Source organism: Neovison vison, chromosome 10 (assembly GCF_020171115.1).
Source record: "Neovison vison isolate M4711 chromosome 10, ASM_NN_V1, whole genome shotgun sequence".
Lineage (NCBI taxonomy): Eukaryota > Metazoa > Chordata > Mammalia > Carnivora > Mustelidae > Neogale > Neogale vison.
The window spans coordinates 41495950-41517508 of record NC_058100.1 but is presented as its reverse complement, the minus strand read 5'-3'; the positions used below and the strand labels follow the sequence as shown (position 1 = coordinate 41517508).

The 21559-nt window shown below is 46.1% G+C and overlaps 1 protein-coding gene across 3 annotated transcripts in view; it reads left to right on the top strand.

The window, feature by feature from the left end:
* SMYD3 (SET and MYND domain containing 3) overlaps positions 1-12733 on the top strand; it is a 689511-nt gene extending 676778 nt beyond the window's left edge. For all 3 annotated transcript variants that reach the window (XM_044267073.1, XM_044267075.1, XM_044267076.1), the window contains one exon: positions 12257-12733. In XM_044267073.1, the coding sequence (XP_044123008.1) occupies positions 12257-12358 (102 nt within the window). In that variant the 3' untranslated portion in view covers positions 12359-12733. The remainder of the gene's footprint in view (positions 1-12256) is intronic.
* The last annotated feature ends 8826 nt before the right edge of the window (positions 12734-21559 follow it).

The window sequence follows — 21559 nt, the reverse complement described above, 5'->3', positions numbered from 1 at the left end:
AGGCCCGGGGCTGGCTGGTCCCATGACAGGGCAGCTACCCACGTGTGGAAGAGAGAAATCACAAATGCCTCAAAGAGCCTTAAAAATGAAATTCCCTAGTGCCTGGTTTTTTGCCTTTCTTTTCCTTTTTTTTTTAATGATAGCCATATTCCCTTTCCTGATCTTTTGTTGACATAAGCCTGTGGTCACCAGGAAGAACACTGAGATTCCTGAAGGCACATGACTCGTCCTGCTCTTACCTTGTCCGACGGCTCTTCCCAGATGGGGAGGAACGCCTCGCCATCTCTCACAGTCTCCGGGAAAACGTCCCTTTACTGGCCTGGCTAGTAGCTGGCCTCTAGTCGAATCCATGAGTCAGAAGATACTTCCTGGGAGGGTCAGCCGTGAGAACGTTTTGACAAAAGTAACATGGGGGAAATGTCTCAAGTGCATCGTGTATCCAACCCAGGGTCACCGGCAAGTTGTTTTATTAGAGCTCAAATTAATCCTTTCTATTTCTGTAGGACTAGAAAACATTAATACTGCTCATATGTAGGGGTGCCCGGGGGCTCAGTCTATTAAGGGTCCCGACTCTTGGTTTCGGCTCAGGTCGTGATCTCAGGGTCCTGAGATCGCGGCCTGCGTCAGCTCGGGGCAGAGTCTGCTCCAGATTCTCTCTCCCTCTCCTCTGCCCTTCTCCCCTCTTTCTCTAAAATAAATAAATAAATCTTTTAAAAAATTACTGCTCCTTACTTCTCTGGTTCCCATGACAGATGAGGTCACTGGGGCAGATGGTTTTGTTCCCTTTTGAAAGATGAAGGAGCTGGAGCGTGGGGACATTCTAGAGTCTGTCCAAAGTCATCCTTTGGGTGAGGCAGAGCCAGGACTAGTTTGTTCCATTTAATTCAAATTAATTCAATTTAATGTGTGGATTAAATTCTTTCTTTGTCCTTCCAGTGCAGTGGGGGAGGCAGACATGCAAACAGGACATTAAGTCGCAGCTGGAATCTCAGACTCTGTGCTCTCCTTGCACACTGGCCCGGTTAGGCAGGTGGGACTTGCTGGTGAGACTGAGCGTGCAGAAATCCCTGCAGGTCTGCTGAGTCCCTGATGTCAGCTGAGTGGAGAGTTAGGTCGCCTCATTCCTTGCGTGAGGCATTATCGCCTCTGTGTGCACACAACTCTTGGAAAAAGCATCAGTTGCAAAGGCAGGAAGGCAGACAGATACCTAGAAGAGGATTTACAGGTTTGCGTGGGCTGGGTGGATGCTGAAGCCATCCCCGCCTGCCTCATGGCCCTCTTTCTGCCCCTCTGCCTCCCCCGGGCCCATTCCATGCTGCCTTCTTCACGTTCTTCTAGTGATGTTACCTCGCCTCCAGAAGCTTCCTTTGTTAACTCTTTTAGCACCTCCTCCTCCTGGTACCAAAGGGAGGGCCCCGCATGGACCCTGACCGCTGCCAATGGAAGATTCTCGGAGCAGCATCTCCAAGGCTGCCCTGAGGCCTGGGGTTAAAGCGTGGCCTGACCCCACGCTTCCTATTTGGCTCTGGAAGTCGCTGAGGCTCTTGCCACGTTTTGATTATCAACCGAAATGCCCGTCCATGTTGCCCGGTGGGGAGAGCCCTCAGGTTTAGAGTGACAAGGGTCACGCGAGAGTCCCATGACTCTGAATCCCTCTGAATAGAATTTTCTTCCTTTTACAATGAAGATCATCCCTACCCAGTAGAGTGGTTTGGAGAAGCAAATGAGGTAGCGTGTGAGGGGGTTTTGCCAAGGCCCAAGGATTCTGAGACTCTGAAGGATTTCTCTTGTTCTAGGAATCATTGTTCTGATGGTTCTTCCACCCTCTGGTCCCTTCCACACTTGGGTTTGTAGTTTGGGGTGATACGGCGTGTCCCCTGTTGAACAATTATGTTCTGTAACGGCTCCCCAGCGTTTCATATGGCATGTTCTCTCTCTCCTGGCGCCACCTAACAGATACACGAGCCCCAAACACAGCAAAATCTACTAAGCACGTGCTTGAATGAATGGAGTTTTTAATGAATGGAGATCTTAAAAAGCTCTTCCCTGGTCCTGTCCTTTCAGCTAATACGTAAATGTAATGTGTCTATGGCTGGTGGACAGATCCTGGCTAGGCCTTAGCTGAGCATGACTAGCAGAGCGAGGCTTCGATCGCGCCCGTTCCAGTGTGTGGCGAGGGTTTTCCTGTCCAACAAGCAGTCCTGGGACACCAGCTAGGTGTGCTGTGCTTCCGTTCAGCTCTGATACCTTCCGCTCAGAGATAGCATCAGATGCCACAAGTTAAGGGCTAATAATAATAATAATAGGAATAATGGCACTGTCTGGGGACACAGCTTCCACCCTCTTTCAGAGCTCACCAGTCTTCAGAGATCTCCGCGTGTTCACCAACCTGGAAGCTCTTTAAACCCCAAACCTTTAAGGTTTTCATAGAGGCTCCATTATTACCCAGGTATGATTGATTAAGTCATTGGCCTCTAACTCCTCTTTGTTCCTCAGAGGTCAATCACGTGGTTGGTTTTCCTGGTAACTAACCCCATTCCGCCAGGTGCTTTCCGAGTTATTAACATAACAAGAGACACTTTTATTGCTTGCTGCACTTAGGAACTTCTAAGGGTTCTAGAAGCTCTGTGTCAGAAACTAGGATGAAGACCAAAGATACATCTATCTTGTTACAAATTATGATGTCAAACAGAGAGCCAGGCAGGACATGGCCATCATCACACACAGGGCCAGGCAGGGCATGACCACTGCTTTGCAAGCCCACAGGACCTGGGAGCCTAGGAGCAGGCTGGTTTCATTCTGCAGAAAGCCTCTCTTCCTGAGTTTTCTTAGGGCTCAGGTACCCCGAGAGGGAAAAGGGAAGATCTGTTCTCTGCCTTTTGATACTGATGTTTTCTTAGATATTCTTTACTAGAGACTCTGAAAATAATAGGATGAAAGAACTTGAAAAGGGTTTCAAAGGCTGATTTTGGAGCAGGAATGAGAAAGGCTTCAGAAGCAGAAATTGGTTGCAGATCCCATTAGGCCAGCCTCCTCCGGGGAAGGGATCCACTTAGCCCAATGCTGACTTGCTTTAGGCTTTCATCTCCACTGGGCTCTGCTGAAATGCTTCTGACTGCTGTCACAGGCCAGTCCTGGGGTCCCTGTGCAGTGTTTCTCTCCTCCTTTCTCTAATCTGTTTTCATTCCTTTCCGTTTATTTCTTGGAAGAATTTTGTTAGCCACTAACTTGACTTCTTGGAGCTCGTGGGCAACCCTCTTGGTCTGGGCTGTCTCATCAGTGAACCTGTTTGTTTCTTGGGAGCTCTGGCTGCTGACTCCCTCACCCTGGGCTAAGCTGGCCAAGCTGAAGCAGCTTGGAAAACACCAGACTTCTTCCCCTTCGGTAATCATTTTTTATTTAGATGTAAATTGTTTACATTACACTGTCATGTGCCTTTCCCTTTTCATTTCATTTTGATGAAGGATTTTACATTTTGAGGATCTTTTTTAGCTTTTGCTGGGCCTGAGCAGGGGGCGCAGGCCACAAGCCCTGGACGTTTCTCTCATTCTCACAGAGCTATTAGCTACTCAGACACATCAGAGGAAAGCTCAAAGTACAACCATATGGGTCTCTTTCTACTCCAGCTTACCCCCTAAATTTAAGGCCCCCCAGATGGCTGATTTAAAGCATTCGGTTCTGTGATTCCCATTCCTTCGTCTGCTACAGTGATTCTTAACCTCTTTGATCGCATGTTTATTTTTGAATCTGATAAGAGCCACTGACTCACTAGAGAAAAATGTACATACACCCAACACTGTGTGGGGATGGGGAATTCAGGGACTCCTTCCTTGGACTCTGTAAGTCCCCCTGGCCTCTGGATTAAACAGCTTTCTTCTAAATGTGTAATATCACACCGTAGCATGGGAGCAGGTGGGATGGAGGGAGGGAGGACAGAATACAGCAAGGCATGTTGCACCATAATCATCAGGCATGTCTTATAAGAGTTATTTGAATGCCCCAGACTCTGATACATATGAATGCCCCCTACGAATCTCCAAATAGAGAATATTAGTATCAAGTGTGTTTCTGAACTAAAAAAGAAGTTACGTAACAGAATGGTCAGTAAAATGAAAGCATAGTGATTATGTCCTATTAAAGGAAACAAACAGAAATTTACCTGCCGGAAAGTGGAAGCCCAGTACAAGTAAGAAGCCAAGTGGGGAATCTGGACTTTTATCTCCACCTGGCATAAAAGGTATTTTCTCCCGATTATTGCCTCTTCCTTCTCCTACTGGGGTACTGTCAGAGAAAGCCAGCTAAAACAGGAGATTTAAATAAAATTCAGAATCTCAACCAAATATACAGAATGTCCAGATTTCAACTGCAAATCACTTGTCTTACCAAGAACCAGGAAGATCTTAATCTTAATGGGCCGGGGGGTGGGGGGGTTGGGGGGTTGGGGGCGGAGAGAATCCACAGATCCTGACAGAGGTTTTAAAGCAGCCATTACAAAAATGCTCCAGTGAGCAATTATGAACACCCTCCAAACAAATGAAAAAAATACGAAAGTCTCAGTAATAAGATAGAAAATATAAAGAAGATGTAGGAGCTTGGGTCATGATCCCGGGGTCCTGGGATCGAGTGCTGAGTCAGGCTCTCTGCTCAGCGGCAAGTCTGCTTCTCCCTCTTCTCTCTCTCTCAGATCTCTCACGCTCTCTCTCAATTTTTTAAAAAAATCTTTGAAAAAAAAGAAAATATAAAGAAGATACAAATAGAAATTTAAGAATTGGTAAATACAGTTACCAAAGTCAACAGACTGGTGCTTTACAACAGAATGGAGAGGTCCGAGGAATGAGTTAGTGAACTTGAAGATAGAACAATAGAAGTAGGTCCTCAATCTTGAAAAACAGAGGAAACGACTGAATAAAAGGTAAAATGGAACAGAATTCCAGGGACCCATGGGACCAGTAACAAAGATGCAACATTGGGAGCCCCAGAAGGAAGGAAAAAAGAAGGCAAGGGGAAAGAGTACATGAAGAGATAATGGTGGAAGCATTCGAATTGGAAAGAAAGAAACAAAATTATCTCTGTTCACAGAGAACATGATACTATATGGAGAAACCTCTAAATATTCCACAAAAATAACCCATGAAAACTAACAAATTCGACAAAGTAGCAGGATATAAAATCAACATGCAAAAGTCAGTTGTGTTCTTATATGACAATCCAGAAAGGAAATTAAGGAAACATTTCCATTTATAATAGCATTTAACAGAATAAAATACTTGAGAATTAACAATGGAGGTGAAAGGATTATATACTGAGAACTATAAAACATTGCTGAAAAAATTGAAGACATAAGTAGAATAACATTCTTTGTTTTTGATTGGAGGACTGAACATTGTTAGATGCCGATATTACTCAAGGCCATTCATAGAATGAGTGCAACCTCTATCAAAATCCCAATGATTTTTTTCCCTAGGAATAGAAAACTCTATCCTAAAATTCATGTGAAACTTCAGAGACCCCCAAGAGACAAAACAGTCTTGAAAAAGAAGAAAAAAGTGGAAGGTTCACACCTCCTGATTTCAAAATTTACTACAAAGCTTACAATAATCAGAAGAATGTGATACCAGCAAAATGGTGGCCATATAGACCAATGGAAAAGGATAGTTAGCCCAGAAGTAAATTGTCACATGTATGTTCAAGTGATTTTTGACCAGAGTACCAAGACCACTTAATGGGAAAAGGACAGTCTCTTCATCAAATGATGTTGGGAAAATTGGATATCCATGTGCAGAAGAATGAGGTTGGATCCCTGCTAATACTGTTTTTAAAAAGTAATTCAAAATGGAGCAAATACCTAAATATAAAAACGGAAACTATAAGACTCTTAGAAGAACACATAGAGGAAAAATTTCATGACATTGGATTTAGCAATTTCTTGTATATGACACCCAAGGCACAGGCAACAAAAGACAAACTGGAGTGCTTCAGAATTTAAAACTTTTATGTATGAAAGGGCACAATCAACAGCAAAAAGGCAACCCACAGAATAAGACATTTGTCCAAATCATGTATCTAATAAGGGATTGATATCCAAGAAAACAGCCCGATTAAAAAGTGGGCAAAGGGGGCGCCTGGTGGCTCAGTCACCTGAGTGACTCTTGACTTCGGCTCAGGTTGTGATCTCAGGGTCATGAGATTGAGCCCAATGTCGGGCTCCGTACTCGGCGTGGGATCTGCTTTGGATTCTCTCTCCCTCTCCCTCTGCCCCTCCCCATGATCACTCTAAATAAATAGATAAATAAGTAAATCTTTAAAAAGTGGGCAAGGACTCAATGAGACATTTCTTCAAAGAAGATAGATGGCCAAAAAACCAGATGAAAAGATGCTTCTCCAAAAAAGAAAAAATTTATGGTAGCTCTCCAGAAAAAAAACAAATTATAAAACCTTCCACCCAATAATAGCAGAATACATGCTGTTTTCAAGTGCCTGAAGATCATATAAGACCACATGCCGGGCCATAAATAAGTCTCAGGGAGGATAAAAGGATTCCAGTCGCCCAGAGTAAATTCTCTGGCCACGTAGAATTAAATTAGAAATCAATAACACGGTATTTGGAACAAAGCCAAATCCACACCACTGTCTTCTTTCCGGGACTTGGTTTGCGCCTAGAATTAATCTAGTGCAGTCTCTTCCTTATTTAATTAAGGAAACTGAGGCACAGGGAGGTGACTTGACTTCTTCAGGGTCTCTCAGGTGCTTGATACATACTCATTGGATTGATGAGTTAAATCCGGCAACACAAAACAGTCCTTTTACTACCAGTGGAAGGCTCAGTCCTGAGCTCACCACCTCTGTAACCCTCCGGAGGTTCCCTTGGGCTGTGCCCTTTTCTCCCCTGGACACCCAGTGCCTCACAGCTCCCTTGATCACAGACTGTCCTGCTCCAATTCTTTCTCCTTCTTATGCCAGAGCTCTTCCCCGGGGAAGGCCAAGTCTTACTCATTAGAGCTGCTTAGACAATATATAGTGAATGAGTGGAGCCACGTTTTCACTAAGTCTCGCCTCCTGGTGGAGGGAGTGGGGATGAGGTGGGCAGGCAGGTCCTTCCTGTGGATCCTAGTTATTGAAGGTGTAGATCAGAGAAAAGCCAGCAGGGGCGCTGCTGAGCTGAGGCGTGTCATCAAAGGTGCTGGAATCTTCTGCTGCCCATTGGAAAGAGCTCTTGTTCTGGAACTACTGGATGTGTTGCAAGTCCGGCTTCTTACATTTCCTACTTCGGATGCCTTAGACCAATTCCCCTCCCCTTCCCCTGCTCAGCTTTCAACCTGAGTCGTGCAGAGTAAGAAAACTTGCCTTTTTTCCCTCTTGCAGTGTGATTCCAGAGGTTCTTATCAGGCATCCATTTCTTTTCCCTCTGATTTTATATCCATATTTAAATCATGCTTGGGGAAGTCATTTATTGGATTCCCTCAGGCTCAGGGTAGAGAGTATATGAGATCCTTGATAAGCTTAATATATTTGTATTAAAAATTAATAAGCAAGCTATTGTTTGCAGCATTAACTCATAATTTGATTTAATGTATTTAATATAAGACCACAATTTTAAAATTACTCAAAAAGATGTGATAAGACTGCCATCAGTCCTGGGACCCTGTCTTTATCCCGGAATGAACCATGCCGGTCACGCAGCAGACAGGGCGTGCTGCTGTCTCCTGCTTGACATTTCGAGGCAGTACCCGTGTAGCGGTCCCCTCGGAGGCTTCAGATGTGTCCTCGGCGGAAGATGATGTGGAGGCTCTTTTTAAATGCTACTATTGAAAAAAATAAAGTATAATGGGAAGAGATAAGCTTTTCCCAGCGTGAGCCGGCTTCAAGTTTCTGTTTCCCTAATCTGTTTTACATACTGCTGCAGGAGATGAAACCCAGATTGTCCTTTCTGGTGTGTACATGTCGGGGGGGGGGGTAGGAGGGTCTGAGCGAGGGGAGCCACAGAGCTGCAGGAAACCATCGCTCTGCTTGGTCAGGGGTTTACTGTAACTTTATTTTGGAGGAAAAATCCATCTTCTTCTTCCCATTGGGCTGAAGGGTTGCGGCCCCCCATGGAGTGCTCTGCATCTCTGAGAACTGGTACCCCAGCTCACCTGTCCGCCCGCTTGACGCCCAAGACAAGGACCACATGTGCTCCATCAGCAGGGCTGAGTTTCCACTCCCCTCCTGTCTCCCCAAGCCCCGGTGTGACACGTCACTCACACACATACGGAAGACGGTCGCTGCCAGGCTTTGCACAGTACCGAATCCTACTTCTTTCTTCGGTTTCTCTCCCGTTCTCTTCTATTCCATCCATCACTTATAAAATGATCAAGTCTGCTTGTTAATTGTGTCTATATTTAGTTTCACCTTCTAGATGAATGATGTCAGTGTTTTTTCAGTTTCTTCAAGTCGGTCCTCTCCCCCAGCTCTACCCTCTGGGTCCTCCCTGCTTCTCGCCACCCCCGTGGATAAAATCTACTAATCTTAGTGTCTCAGATCTTGTACATAACGCTCAGGGGTCGCCCCCTGTCCCCGCCATTGCTTCCAAGGCTGCATTCACCACCAAATAAAGAGAACACAGAGCACCATCAAAGCATCTTGACTAGGAGGACCCTGCGATCCCTCTGGGTGTCTCAGAAGCCACGTCTAGGTTTAGGGGAGCCCTGGGTTGAGTCCTGAAGAGTCCACGTTCACCCCGCACCCACCTCTCAGACCACACTGTGAGGGCTTTGGACCCCGTAGCCCTTGTGGCCCCTCTGTAAGGGAGCAGGTGTGGAGGCGTGGGAGTGAGGCTGGGGACAGCTGTGCACCTCCCCTTCCTGCCTGTGGCTCCGTAATTCCAGAAGCCTCCTGCAGAGGCTCAGGCTCTGTCTTGCTGTAAGACAAGCAGGAAAATTCTGGATCTGCCACAATTTACTTCAGCTCTTGAGGAGGAGACCTGATTTCTAAAGTAGAAGAAAGTGAAACTTCTAACTGGAAAAAAAGGCCGGAAGGAAGGAAGATTGGAGACTGTACTATGTTTAAACACGTGCAAAGCAACCTCCCCTCGACAGAGCGCTAGGACAAAGACATTTGTCATTTGACGTCTGAGTCAAATGTACAGAACATCCGTGAGGGAAGAAACCTGGAGAAATCTGGCCAGGAGTGCCCAGGAAGCTGGTGGGAGGGGGCGGCAGTCCTGGGCAACAGGACCAGCCCACGATCCAGCAAGGGGGTCCCCAAGAGGGACAGGATGGAGGTGAGCTCTCCCAGGTCAGGCCTGACCTGTTTCCAGACTTCCTGTGTGGAGGGCCCGGTGGAGGGTTATTTTCCTTTATGCAAAGACGTTTGCAGGCTGCGCTTCCAGCCCATTCATCTTCTTCCGCCGGATCCCAGAGACGTTGGGCCCTCTGCTGAGTAGAAGGGAAGAGAACATCCAAGAGAGCTTTCAAGTAGGAGGATTTCCCGCGAAGGACTCAAAGCAGCTCTCTGATCTCCGGCCATCTGCTTTCAAACAGCTCTGCGCCTCAGACCATCAGGTGTCTAGACCCTCTGAGCACCCAGAGTCGCGCCCCAGGTGGGAGGCAGGAGGGGATGAAACAGGGCCCATTTGTTCCCAGAATGGATCCAACCTTTATTTTTGATCTCCTGTCCGGAGGGACCTCATAGAGCAGGGCTGCCTTCAGGGTGGCGGACCACGCCCCCCCACCCCCCACCCCCCACCTCGGATGTCCTTGCCGACACCGTACACCCACTGGACCGACCCACTCAAGTTCATCCGAACCTTCAGGGTTTGCCAGCTGGGATGTCCCCGGGGTTTGGGCCTGCCTGTCTGCAGGTCACATCTGGACTCCATACACGCTGCTGCTCTCTGCTAGGCGAAGTGCAGAGCCTGAGCTGGCCCAGCTTCCTCTCCCTTTCTCTCCTCTCTCTCTCTCTCTCTCAGCAGCTACAGCCAGACCCTCTGCCTGCCTGTTTGCCTTCCGTCCAGCCTACAGAGGACTTTTTTAAAGAGGCAGGAGAAAGGCAAGGAAAGCAGTCCTGGGTCTGACCACTTAGCTGCCCTGGGTTTCCTCCCCGCAGAATGCAGGGCTTTGAGATGTGACCACGTGGCTTCCCAGCTCCGCCGTCTCTGGCTGCAAAGCTCTTCCTACCCAGGAGTCCCTAGGAATTGAGCTTAAGCAAATATTCCGCAAAGGCAAAATATATTATAAATTGGAAGAGTATGTCATTTTGTTGTTGTTAAAAATCGGAAGTGATCTACATTTCTGAGAGTAGCTTAGTGAATGAATGAGGGTCTGTAAACATGATGGGATTAATTGTACATGACCATTAAAGTGGTAATTATGCTGGCTATAAATTAACATTGAATAATAGAGAGTGGCTCTTGTTTGTTGAGAGCTACGGTGTCAGTCCTTCTCAGCCCCAAGAGCGTGTTTTGTGAATCACACGGGTGAGGTCTGGGCATTGGGGTCTCTTTCGAGGCTCCCTGGTTGATAGTACTGCACACCCAAGGCCGAGAGCCTGCGCGCCAGCAGCTTCTCTGGGTGGGTGCTGGACGACCACCAAGCCTTGTCTTTGCAGGTGCACGTGGAGACGGGGGCTCGGTGCTCCTTTCCTGCTAGCCCCCTAGTGGGCATAGTGGGCAGTGCGGCTGACACTGTTTCTAATTTACTGACTGCAAAAATACCATCGCCCTGTAACAAGCCATCCCCAAACTTACCAGAGTAGAACAACCGCTGCTTTATGAGACTCACAGAGCCTCTGGGCTAGGAATTCCAACATCACCAGAGGAATTGCTTGCCTCTTTCCCGCAATGTCTTGGGTTTCAGCTGGAAAGACTGGAATCTGGCGCCCTTCCTGCTAGCGGCTGGAGTCATTCCGGACGCCGTGTGTGTGTGTGTGTGTGTGTGTGTTAAGTCATCCCTGCACCCAGCATGGGGCTCACACTCATGACCCTGAGACCAAGGATCGCATGCTCTTCTGACTGAGCTGGCCAGGGCCCCTGGACGCTTCTTTATGCATATGTGTGGTGTGAAGGCCGGGGTGATGGGGAAGATGAACTCCGTGGGGGCTGTCGGCCAGAGCCCTGCGCCTGGCCTGTCCGCATCTGGGGCTTCTCAGCACGGAAGCTCACGGCTCCGGGAGCAAACATGATCGTGAGCAAGACCTTCTTAGCCCTCGTCTTGGAAGTCAGTCACGCTCCTTATACTCTCCTCTGGTTATTGAAGTGGCCGCAGGCCCCCCCCAGATTTCAGGAGTGTTAAGGAGGCAGGACTGAGAGGACTTCGTGGCAGACAACAGAACGTGGCGAGCGAAGGAAGCAGTTGTCCGAATGCTTTTGCTTCATGGCCTGGGACATGAGAAGAAGACACGGAAACACGCAGCTCGCCATCCCAGCGCAGGAAGAGGAGCGCTGAATGCTTCACACAGAAACGAGATCTTGAAGTGGTGGCAATGTGGTGTTTCATCTTTGATATTAATCGCTTTTAGTAGCTCTTCGCAAACCTAAGTCTCCACCGAACCTCTTCACCGACAACCCCTGAAGATCCTGGTTGGAAACCACACCCCCGCGGGACTCAGGTCTTGAACGCGTTCTCCAGACACCCCGTGAAAAATTCGCCCTGTCCTTACTGTGTGGCTTGGGGAAGCACAGTGCTGCTCTTGCTGTGGACTGCACGGTTCACCCCACTGGGATCACGGGATCAAGATGAGCAGGCAAGAGGCCCATCAAGATGTTGCCGGGTGGGCGGGGGAGCCCCCCACCGCCGGAACCAGAGGCCTCCACCCAGCCCATCCCCGGGGTGTGGCCAAAAGCTCTTGGTCTCATTGCAAGAAAGAATTCAAGGACAGACCAGACCCAGCGGTTGAGCCGTGCAAGTAGGTAAGTTTATGAAAGCGAGTGTAGACTCCTGAGACTCGAGCGGGCGAGCTCCAGGGAGAGCTGCTTGCCCTGGGGTGTGGGTCTCTATCTTACTGACAGGTCTTACCTCCAGGAGAGGATTGCTTGGGAGCAGCCTTTCTTGACTTTCGTCCCTTACTTGGTCAGGGTTTCCAGCCTTCTTTGTCTCGGGCCTGTCTGGTTTGAGCTAGCTTCTGGTGGCTCCATTTTGGACTGTTGCCAAGAGGGGTCTTCAACCACCACCCCTCCCCCATAGCCGCCCCTGACTCCCCCTTGGCAGGCCTCCAGGCATCCTATTAAAACCTAACTCACTGCCTCCTCTAACATAATCTATCTTCTTTCTTTCCCCTTTAGGCTTTTGATATTATGAGAGTGACCCACGGCAGAGAGCACAGCCTGATTGAAGATTTGATCCTGCTTTTAGAAGAATGTGACGCCAACATAAGAGCATCCTAAGGGCTCTGGCAGAGGGAAGGGCAGCTTCTGCCCTTACCGGATGCCTCACAGAGCTCACACACCCGACGCTGCCGTGTGAGCCTCCCTCCTGGCAGTGCGGTTCTCTGTTCATGTGGGTAAACAAAGGCAGACATCCATTGTGCAAATCACAAGAAGCGTTAGCTGTAGAGAAGCACAATTACAATAAATATAAAAAATGTGGTTGAAAATGCCATCTGGTAACCATTTGCTTCCTCACTGGTGACTTCAGTGTTGAAGAGCTCACCATTCTCCAGGGGAAGGATAGAGAGTTCTATTAAAAGCATGGTGGTGCAAGCTGTAAGTTTCTCTTTGGATATCTGTGGGGATGATTGGATTAAAAATCTGTTTTCTCAAGCAAAAGCTTATTGTCTGTTTTGTCAAGAAAGCAGAGTTTTGGATGTTTTCTTTACTTAATAGAGTAAGTGACATGCATATCCCTTATTTACTCCCAAATACATCTCTAATACAAAAAGTGGTGCTCCGCATCCTAGAAAGAAGTCATTTTAGGTGTTACTAGAAAAGCACTGACGTCTTAATGGAAAAAAAAAAAAAGGTCTCAAGTGTATCATGGCTCTTTGTGTAACTCTTCTGCGCGTTTTGTACCATTTTGTACATGTCATGCTTTTTCTTTTCTTGGAGTCTTTTCCGTTATTCCTTATATCTGCGGCTTGACCATGTGGCGTGCGCACCCCAAAGCTCCATTATCCTAGATCCCAGCTCAAAACGGATGTTTTTGTTTCTTTTTCCTCTTTTTCCTCTCTACCTGCTTTTCTACCTTTCTGTGCTATTCAAATTTGGGGAAACTTTTCCTCTGGGGGGAGTAAAGGGGGTGGTTTCTTCTATGGCTCCGTGACCCTGCGAGCAGTTTCGTCCCTCCTACGTGGATGGGCTCAGGCAATACTTAGGTAATGAGGGAGGCTCCAGTCACCCCCGCCTTATTTTACAAGCAAGGAAAGGAGGTACTTACTAGGTGTGGCGTCCTGTTCCCCAGTCCCCAGGATCCGCCCGCCCTCACAGAAGGAGTGCCGAGGCCACGCCAGGCGCGGGCCACTGTCAGAGTAACACACAGACGCCTGTTCGAGCTGGAAGGGACCAGCCCCACTTGGCAGCTAAGTCTGACTGCCAGAAGCCAGAGTCGACATGCTGAACGCCTGGCGATTGTTTCGATCGTGCAGACGGGCACGGTGTCCGGCTCCCGGGTGCGTTCTGCAGGCTCTCCGGTGGCCGCTTCTGCTGGCCTAGGCGTGGCTCATGGCCTGCGGTTGCCTGTGGGTCAGCCGGGGAAAAGAGGGTGATGGGGTCGTGAAGCTCACTGGGTTGCCCAGCCTCATTCATGTGGCAGCAGGGTTCCAGGAAGAGGAAGCAGGTGAGCCTCAGCAGGCAAGTACTTCCTGTGTCCGCTGGCTTTGACTTTGCCAATGTCCCACGGGCCAAAGCCAAGCCCAAGGCCAGCCCAGAACTGGGGTTAGATAGAGCCTCCTCATAGCATCCTATTGCAAGGGCCTGAGACTGTGGAGAGGAAGACAGTGTGACCATCGAGGCAATCCACAGAGCAGTCCTGTGTTGGTGTTCCAGAACATTCTGTGAATCAGATGACATTCATAGACCTTCTTTCTGGAAAACCATATCCACCCAAACATTTTGCTCTTAGGATCAGGGACCCTTGAACTCCCCGTGGCCCATCAGTGGGCTCCCCGGAGTCCTTCACCTACCGAGAAGTAGACTTGTCACCTTTCAGAATCACTTACGGGAATTACACTGGTTCGTCATTTTAAATTCATCAGGGGAAGAGAAAAGCCATTAACAGAAGGTGTGGGTGGTCCCTCACCGGCCAGAGGAGCGGGGTTCGCCACTGGATCCCTGTGTTCGCCGGTTTTCAGAGTGAAATTTATCAGTCGGTGATGGTCCTCGATAAAGCGATTTGCCGTCCGCCTCCTAGAGAAAGTGGAACAGGCTTTTAAACCCCTCTGGGCCCCCTTCCCGCCGTCTGAGAGAAGGTTCCCTCAGGAGGGAGGGGCTTGGCTTGCGTCGGCTTCTAATAGAAGCAGACATTCAAGCAGTGGTAACCGTTTACCCTGCATCTTTACCACAAAATAATTTGGGAGAAGGGGACGGGGAGCAAAGTGTTAAGTCTCTGTCACCGTGGCGGAGGATTTATGGCCGCCCCGGCCGCCACGACCGCGATTTCATTAATCCATCGTCCCCGTAGCAGCGGGCTTTTTGCACATCAGTAACTTGACGCCATTAGTCGCTCCTCTGGGATGAGAACACATTTAAACTGAAAATGAACACACCGGGCATGATTTATAGCTGGCGGTGTGGATGCCAAGTGTGCAGGGAGGAAGGCCGGCTCCGTCCAGCCAGGCCAGGATGCGGGGCAGCAGAGGGCGGCCCGCGCGACACGAGGCCACAGGGCCACGGACCACAGAGGGCCCTCCCGGCTTTGCAGCTTCACCGCAGGGATGACGGGGAAAGGCCTTCGTGGGGGCCCACTCCGGAGTCGGGTCTTGAGAATTCTCCTCTGGCCCCGTCAGGAAATGACAGTACACTCAGTCCGAGGAGCCCACGGGGATGCCCCAGGGAGAAGGTTCTGGGCGTTATCTTTGGAGCATCATAAAATCCTCTCGGGAGCAGTCCTCAGCAGAAGCTTCAGGAACGCACCAGAGCCCTCCTTTTACGTAAGGTCTGGAAGAGGTCGGCCTGGTGGAGAAGGGCCAGCAACACCCCCCTTCCCCCAACCCCCCACTCCCAGCATGGGACCGTCCCTTAACCGTTCAAGGTTGGGATGCCTCAGAATGCTGCGGTCTCGCGGTCCACCTGGTCCAGGCCGATTCTGAACATCAGAGACGGGTTCTCCGCCGGCGCACTCAGCCCCGCACCACCGTCACCCCTACGGGTCTCCGGCACAGAAACCGAGGCACTGGCTCTCTCTTCTGACAAAGTTTTGTCCATGCATCCTCCGAAGACCATTTTCATTCCTGATCTCTTCCCGGGCCCCTCACGGGCCCCAGCACCTCGTCCCTCACCCCTGCAAAGACCTCCTTATCGGTCTCACCCCTCCTTTCTCTGTCCTCCGTCAGAGCTGCCAGAGGCACCTTCCAGAAATGCCCACGTCCTCAACTCTTAGAGCCCCTCCGCGCTAAAGCTGGCAGTGGTTCCCGATTGCCACGAGGCTCAAAGTTCAGTCTTCAGACTGGCATCCGTGGTCCCAAACCACTGATTCGTGGTCCCAAACCACTGAATCTTGGACTTCTTGGTCCCCGGACGTACCTGCCACTCTAGCCGGACCGGTACGTGCCCCCCACCTGGCTTCAGTCTCCTGAATCATGTCCTCTTCTTGGACAGGCCCTTGTTTGTTCATTCCGACCGAATCCCCTTTCTTCTCCGTCTCTCTCCATCTTATCAGTCCTCAGAGACTTAGCCTGGGCCTCCGTCCTCCTGTTTCTTTCCTTCTCTCTAATTGAAATACAGTTGAGTCCGTAACCATAATTCTTCTATGCGACACTCAAGTCCTATCAGCTTTGGCTATTGGGATTTTCTTCAGGTTAAATGTCTTGTGTGTTCCTGTCATTTTGGAAATACTTTTTTACTCTGAGGTACAGCAAAATGTTTAGGGCTCACATTATACTTTCCCACTCTAGACTGCAAACTAGCCATTCTTTACGAAGCCCTGGTCTTTTTTGGTGAGGAATGGTATCCAGGAACCCTGATCCCCACACTGTGTTCGCTTGTTGCTACGCGGTGATGCTCTTTTCTAGACCTTTTAAAAAATCATGAGTTTGGGGCATGTGGTGGCTCAGTGGGTTAAAGCCTCTGCCTTTGGCTCAGGTCATGATCCCAGGGTCCTGGGATCAAGGCCCGCATTGGAGCCTGCTTCCTCCTCTCTCTGCCTGCCTCTCTGCCTACTTGTGATCTCTGTCTGTTAAATAAATAAATGAATGAATGAAAAGTCTTAAAAAAAAATCATGAATTCACACTGAACTGTCAGTTAAAATCAACACCTGGGGTGGTTCCTCATTTCCCTCCTTCATATTGGTACCTCTCTCATAAACACAAAATAGGCTGGAAATTATTAAACCACAGCCACTACCAACAGCAAACTGATGGAGTAAAATCTTTTACTTTTTTTCTAAGATTTTATGCCCTTAGCAAAAATGTATTGTCACAACACTATGTTTGAAAGTTTAAAAGTTTAATTATTCTTTTCATTGTGGTTATGTTATCAGTTTGATACCCAATTAGATTTTTTCTATCCAACTTTAAGGTTTTCTCCTCTTACTGCTTTATATTGGTATGTAAAAATCAATATAAATACACAGTATATATTAACATAAATTTTCCAATGACAAATAACACCGCAATGAATAACCTTGTGCATATGGGTTTTTTGTGTGTGTGTGTTGGTGGAGATGACTCATTAGGGTAATTTCCCAGAAGTGGAATTACTGATCCAAGGGTAAACGCATGCCATTTTATTAGGTACTGTCAGATTTACCTTGGGAGGGGTTACGTAACAATGCCTGCTTCCCCTCAGTCTTGCCACTAAGGTGGGTTTTTCCGCTTTTGAATTTTTTGCCAAGCTGATGCATATCTCATTGTACTTTTAATTTCCTTATTGGTGAAGTTCGATGTCTTCAAACATTTAAAACCTTTTTGTCTAATTTTTTTTTTGTGAACCCTACAGGTCTTTTATCATCTTTCTATCCGATTTTTTGGTCTTTTTTTTCCTTATCTTTAGTTGTCTCTAGATTAGGAAGATTTTCCCTTTCTCTGTAACATTTAGTCTTTCAGTTTGCCACTCATTTTTTGACTTTGCTTTAATATTTTGCCCTGAGTTTCTTTGAAGAGCGTTTTCCAAAAACACTCCGTAAGAAATCTACTCCAGGGTAAACCAGGTCCTGCTGGAAAGTTACAGTGGGACCACCAACCTGCCCAGCTGGTCCTTGGCTCTTTTTTATTACTATTATTTATTTAAATTCAATTAGCCAACAGATCATTAGTTTTTGATGTCATGGTCCGTGATTCCTTAGTTATGTATAACATCACGTGATGTGATGAGCACTGGATGGCCCTGGATTCTTAGCTGCTCCTGAGTGGAGTGGATATTTTAAAAAACCGTTTTTCTGCTGCCCATCCTATGATCTCTATATCTTCAGCCAGCACCTTGCCTACTCGAGGCTCTTTACCTGGCGGGTGATTCAGTGTACTGTTCCTGAGCCGTCTGGGTCCTTCGTGGTCTTGCATTTTGGGGTTGCCTTAATGTTCCCTTAAACTAATTTCCATGTTAAAGCAGCCCCTGGCTGAGACGTGGTCCTCCTTACCCACTATATGACAGCAGTTGGATCCTGGGATTCAGTCTTCCCAACAAGAACAGTAGCGCGCTGCTTTGCCTGTTGATTCAGAGGCATGAGGAGTCCCAAATGGCCGTAAGGTCATGTCAGTTTCCACAACGATGGCGCCATTGTTGCGTTCCCTGGAGGAATCCTGTCTCCCTTAGAAACGAAGACATATAAACTAGAAGATCTCAAGGGCACAGGAATAGGAAGCAAAAATTCCACAAATGCATCATTAGCTGTGATTGTGAGAGAAAAGTATTTATAGCTCCATTTAAAGATAAATGCCAACCTAGCATATTAAAAGTAACCGTAGAATAAAGACTGTAAGCATCCCAATTGTGCTTCCCACAAGTACTTTCCTAGGACCTAGTAGATGAATTTCATTCTCTAATCATCTTTTTAAAAATATGTTTATTATGTTTTTTATTGAAATATAGTTGCGGGGCGCCTGAGTGGCTCAGTGGGTTAAAGCCTCTGCCTTTGGCTCTGGGATCGAGCCCCGCATCGGGCTCTCTGCTCCATGGAGGGCCAGCTTCCTCCTCTCTCTCTGCCTGCTCATCCTACTTGTGATCTCCGTCTGTCAAATGAATAAATAAAATCTTTTAAAAAAAAAAGAAATATAGTTGACACACAATATTACATTAATTTCAGATGTACACCTCATGATTCAACACTTCTATACAGCTGCTCTGCTCACCACAACTGTAGCTACCATCTGTACAATACCATCTAACAATACCACTGACTATATTATGCCAGACCTTCCATTCCTGAGACTTCTTCATTCCATAACTAGAAGCCTGCATCCCCACCCCCCCTTCACCATTTTGCCCATCTCCCCATCTGCCTCCTCTCTGACAGTGACCCATTTATTGCCTGATATATATATATATATATATATATAAAAGTTTAATTATCAGGCAATAAATATATATATATATATATCTCACATCTCACATATATATATATCTCACATATATATATATATATATATATATATATATATATCTCACATCTCTATCCATTCATCTATCCCTGAATACTTACTTTGCTTCCATATCTGGGCTATTGTAAACAATGTTGCAGTAAACATTGGGTGCATGTATCTTTTTGAAGTGTTGTGTTCATTTTCTTTGGGTAATTATCCAGTAGTTAAATTGCTGGATCTTATGATATTTCTATTTTTAATTTTTAAAGGAAATTCTGTACTGTTTTCCATCAGTACCAATTTACTATCCCGTCAGTAGTGTACAAGGGTTCCCTCTTACCATATCCTCATATCGTTATCTTATTATTTCTTGCCTTTTTGTTAATAGCCATTCTTTTTTTTTTAAAGATTTGATTTATTTATTTGACACAGAGAGAGAGATCACAAGTAGGCAGAGAGGCAGGCAGAGAGAAAGGGGGAAGCAGGCTCCCCACAGAGCAGAGAACCCGATGTGGGGTTCGATCTGACCCTGAGATCATGACCTGAGCCAAGGGCAGAGGCTTAACCCACTGAGCCACCCAGGCACCCCCAGTTAATAGCCATTCTGACAGTTTTGAGGTAACATCTCATTATGACTTTGATTTGCATTTCCCCAATGATGAGTGAAGTTGAGTGTCTTTTCATGTTACTCTTGGCCATCTGTATGTCTTCTGGAAAAAATGTTTCAAGTCCTCTGCCTATTTTTGATCAGATTATTTATTTGTTAGGTGTTGAGTTGTATAAATTCTTTATATAGTTTGGATGTTAACCCCTTACCAGATATGTCATTTGCAAACATCTTCTATTCATTAGATTCCTTTTTTGTCTTATTAACCATTTCCTTTATTGTACAAAAGCTTTTTAGTTTGGTATGAAATGGACTTCAGACCATTTTGAGTTTATTTTTGTGTGTGGTATTAAAAGGCAGTCCAGTTTCATTCTTCACATGTACTGTCCAGTTTTCCAGAACCATTTATTGAAGAGACTGTCTTTTCCTCTTGTATATTTTGCCTCCTTTGTGGTTTATTAACTGACCATAGAAGTATCCTTTCTAGTCTCTCTTTTCTGTTCCATTAATCTACATATCTGTGTCTGTGGCTGTACCATATTGTTTTGATTACTATGGATTTGTAGAATATCTTGAAATCTGGGATTATGAGTCCTCCGGGTTTATTGTTCTTTCTCAAGTTTGCTTTGGCTATTTAGGGTATTCTGTGGTTCCATATGAATTTTAGGATTATTTGTTCTAGTTCTGTGAAGAACACTATTTTTTTTAAGAGTTTACTTATTTATTTAACAAACAGAGATCACAAGGAGGCAGAGACACAGGCAGAGAGAAAGGGGGAAGCAGGCTGTCAATGAGCAAAGAGCCCAACATGGGGCTTAATCCCAGGACCTTGGGATCATGACCTGAGCCGAAGGCAGAGGCTTTAACCCACTGAGCCATCCAGGTGCCCCAACACTATTGGTGTTTTGATAGGGATTTCATTGAATGTGTAGATTGCTTTGGGTAGTATGGACATTTTAACAATATTAATTCCAATACATGCACATGGTATATCTCTCCATTTGTGTTGTCTTCAGCTGCTTTCATCAGTGTTTTTAGTTTTCAGAGTACAGGTCTTTTACCTCCTTGGTTAAGTTTATTACTAGATATTATTTGGAGTACAATTATAAATGGATTTTTTCTTAATGTCTCTGCTACTTTTTTATTAGTGTATAAAGACACAGCAGATTTCTGTATATTAATTTTGTAATCTACAACTTTACTGAATTCATTTATTCTAATAGTTTTTTGTTGGAATCTTTAAGGTTTTCTATATATAGTATCATGTTTGTAAATAGTGACAGTTTTACTTCTTTCTTACCATTTTGCATGCTTTTTTGTCTTTTTCTTGTCTGATTGCTGTGGCTATGACTTCCAATACTATGTTGAATAAAAGTCGTAAGAGTAGACCTCCTCGTCTTGTTCCTGATCTTAGAGGAAAAGCTCCCAGTTTTTCACCATTGAATATGTTAGCTGCATGTTAATCATATATGGTCTTTTTATATTGAGGTTATTCCCTCTAAACCCACTTGGTTGAGAGTTTTTCAAATAGTTTTTCTGCATCTGTTGAGATGATCAATATCAAACATACCAACATTCACATTATAAGGGCTCCAGAAGAAGAAGAGAGAATGAAAGGGGCGTAAAACAGAATTTAAGAAATAATAGCTGAAAATACCCTGAACCTGGGGAAGGAAGCAGGCATCCAGGTTCAGGAAACAAAGAGTTCCAAACAAGATGAACCCAAGGAAGTCCTCATCAAGATACATAATAATCATAATATATATAATATGTAAGTAATAATCAAAATGTCAAAGTTGAAATATAAAAAGAGAATTTTAAGAGGAGCAAGAGAGAAGTAACTACTTACATACATGGGACGCCACATAAGGCTATACACTGATTTTTCAGCAGAAATTTGGCAGGCCAGAAAAGAGTGGCATGATATATTCAAAGTACTGAAAGTAAAAAAACCTACAACCCAGATTGCCTGGCAAGTTTATTGTTCAGAGTTAAAGAGAGATGAAGAGTTTCCCAAACAAACAACACTTAGAAGTGTTTATCACCACTAAATTAGATAAAACAACTAAAACCCTCTTCTCCTGAAAACAAAAACATACTCCTTGGAGAAAACTGGAAAAATACTATCACAAAGCAGAAAGTAAAAATTACATTTCCTTCATATGTGCAGAGATCTACCCTATTTGCAGTCTGGCATGTTTCCCTCAAGTCTTTTTTTATTTTTTTTTTAGTTGAAGTATAGATAACAATGTTGTATTACTTTCAGGTGTACAACACAGTGATTCAACACTGTACATTACACTGTGCTC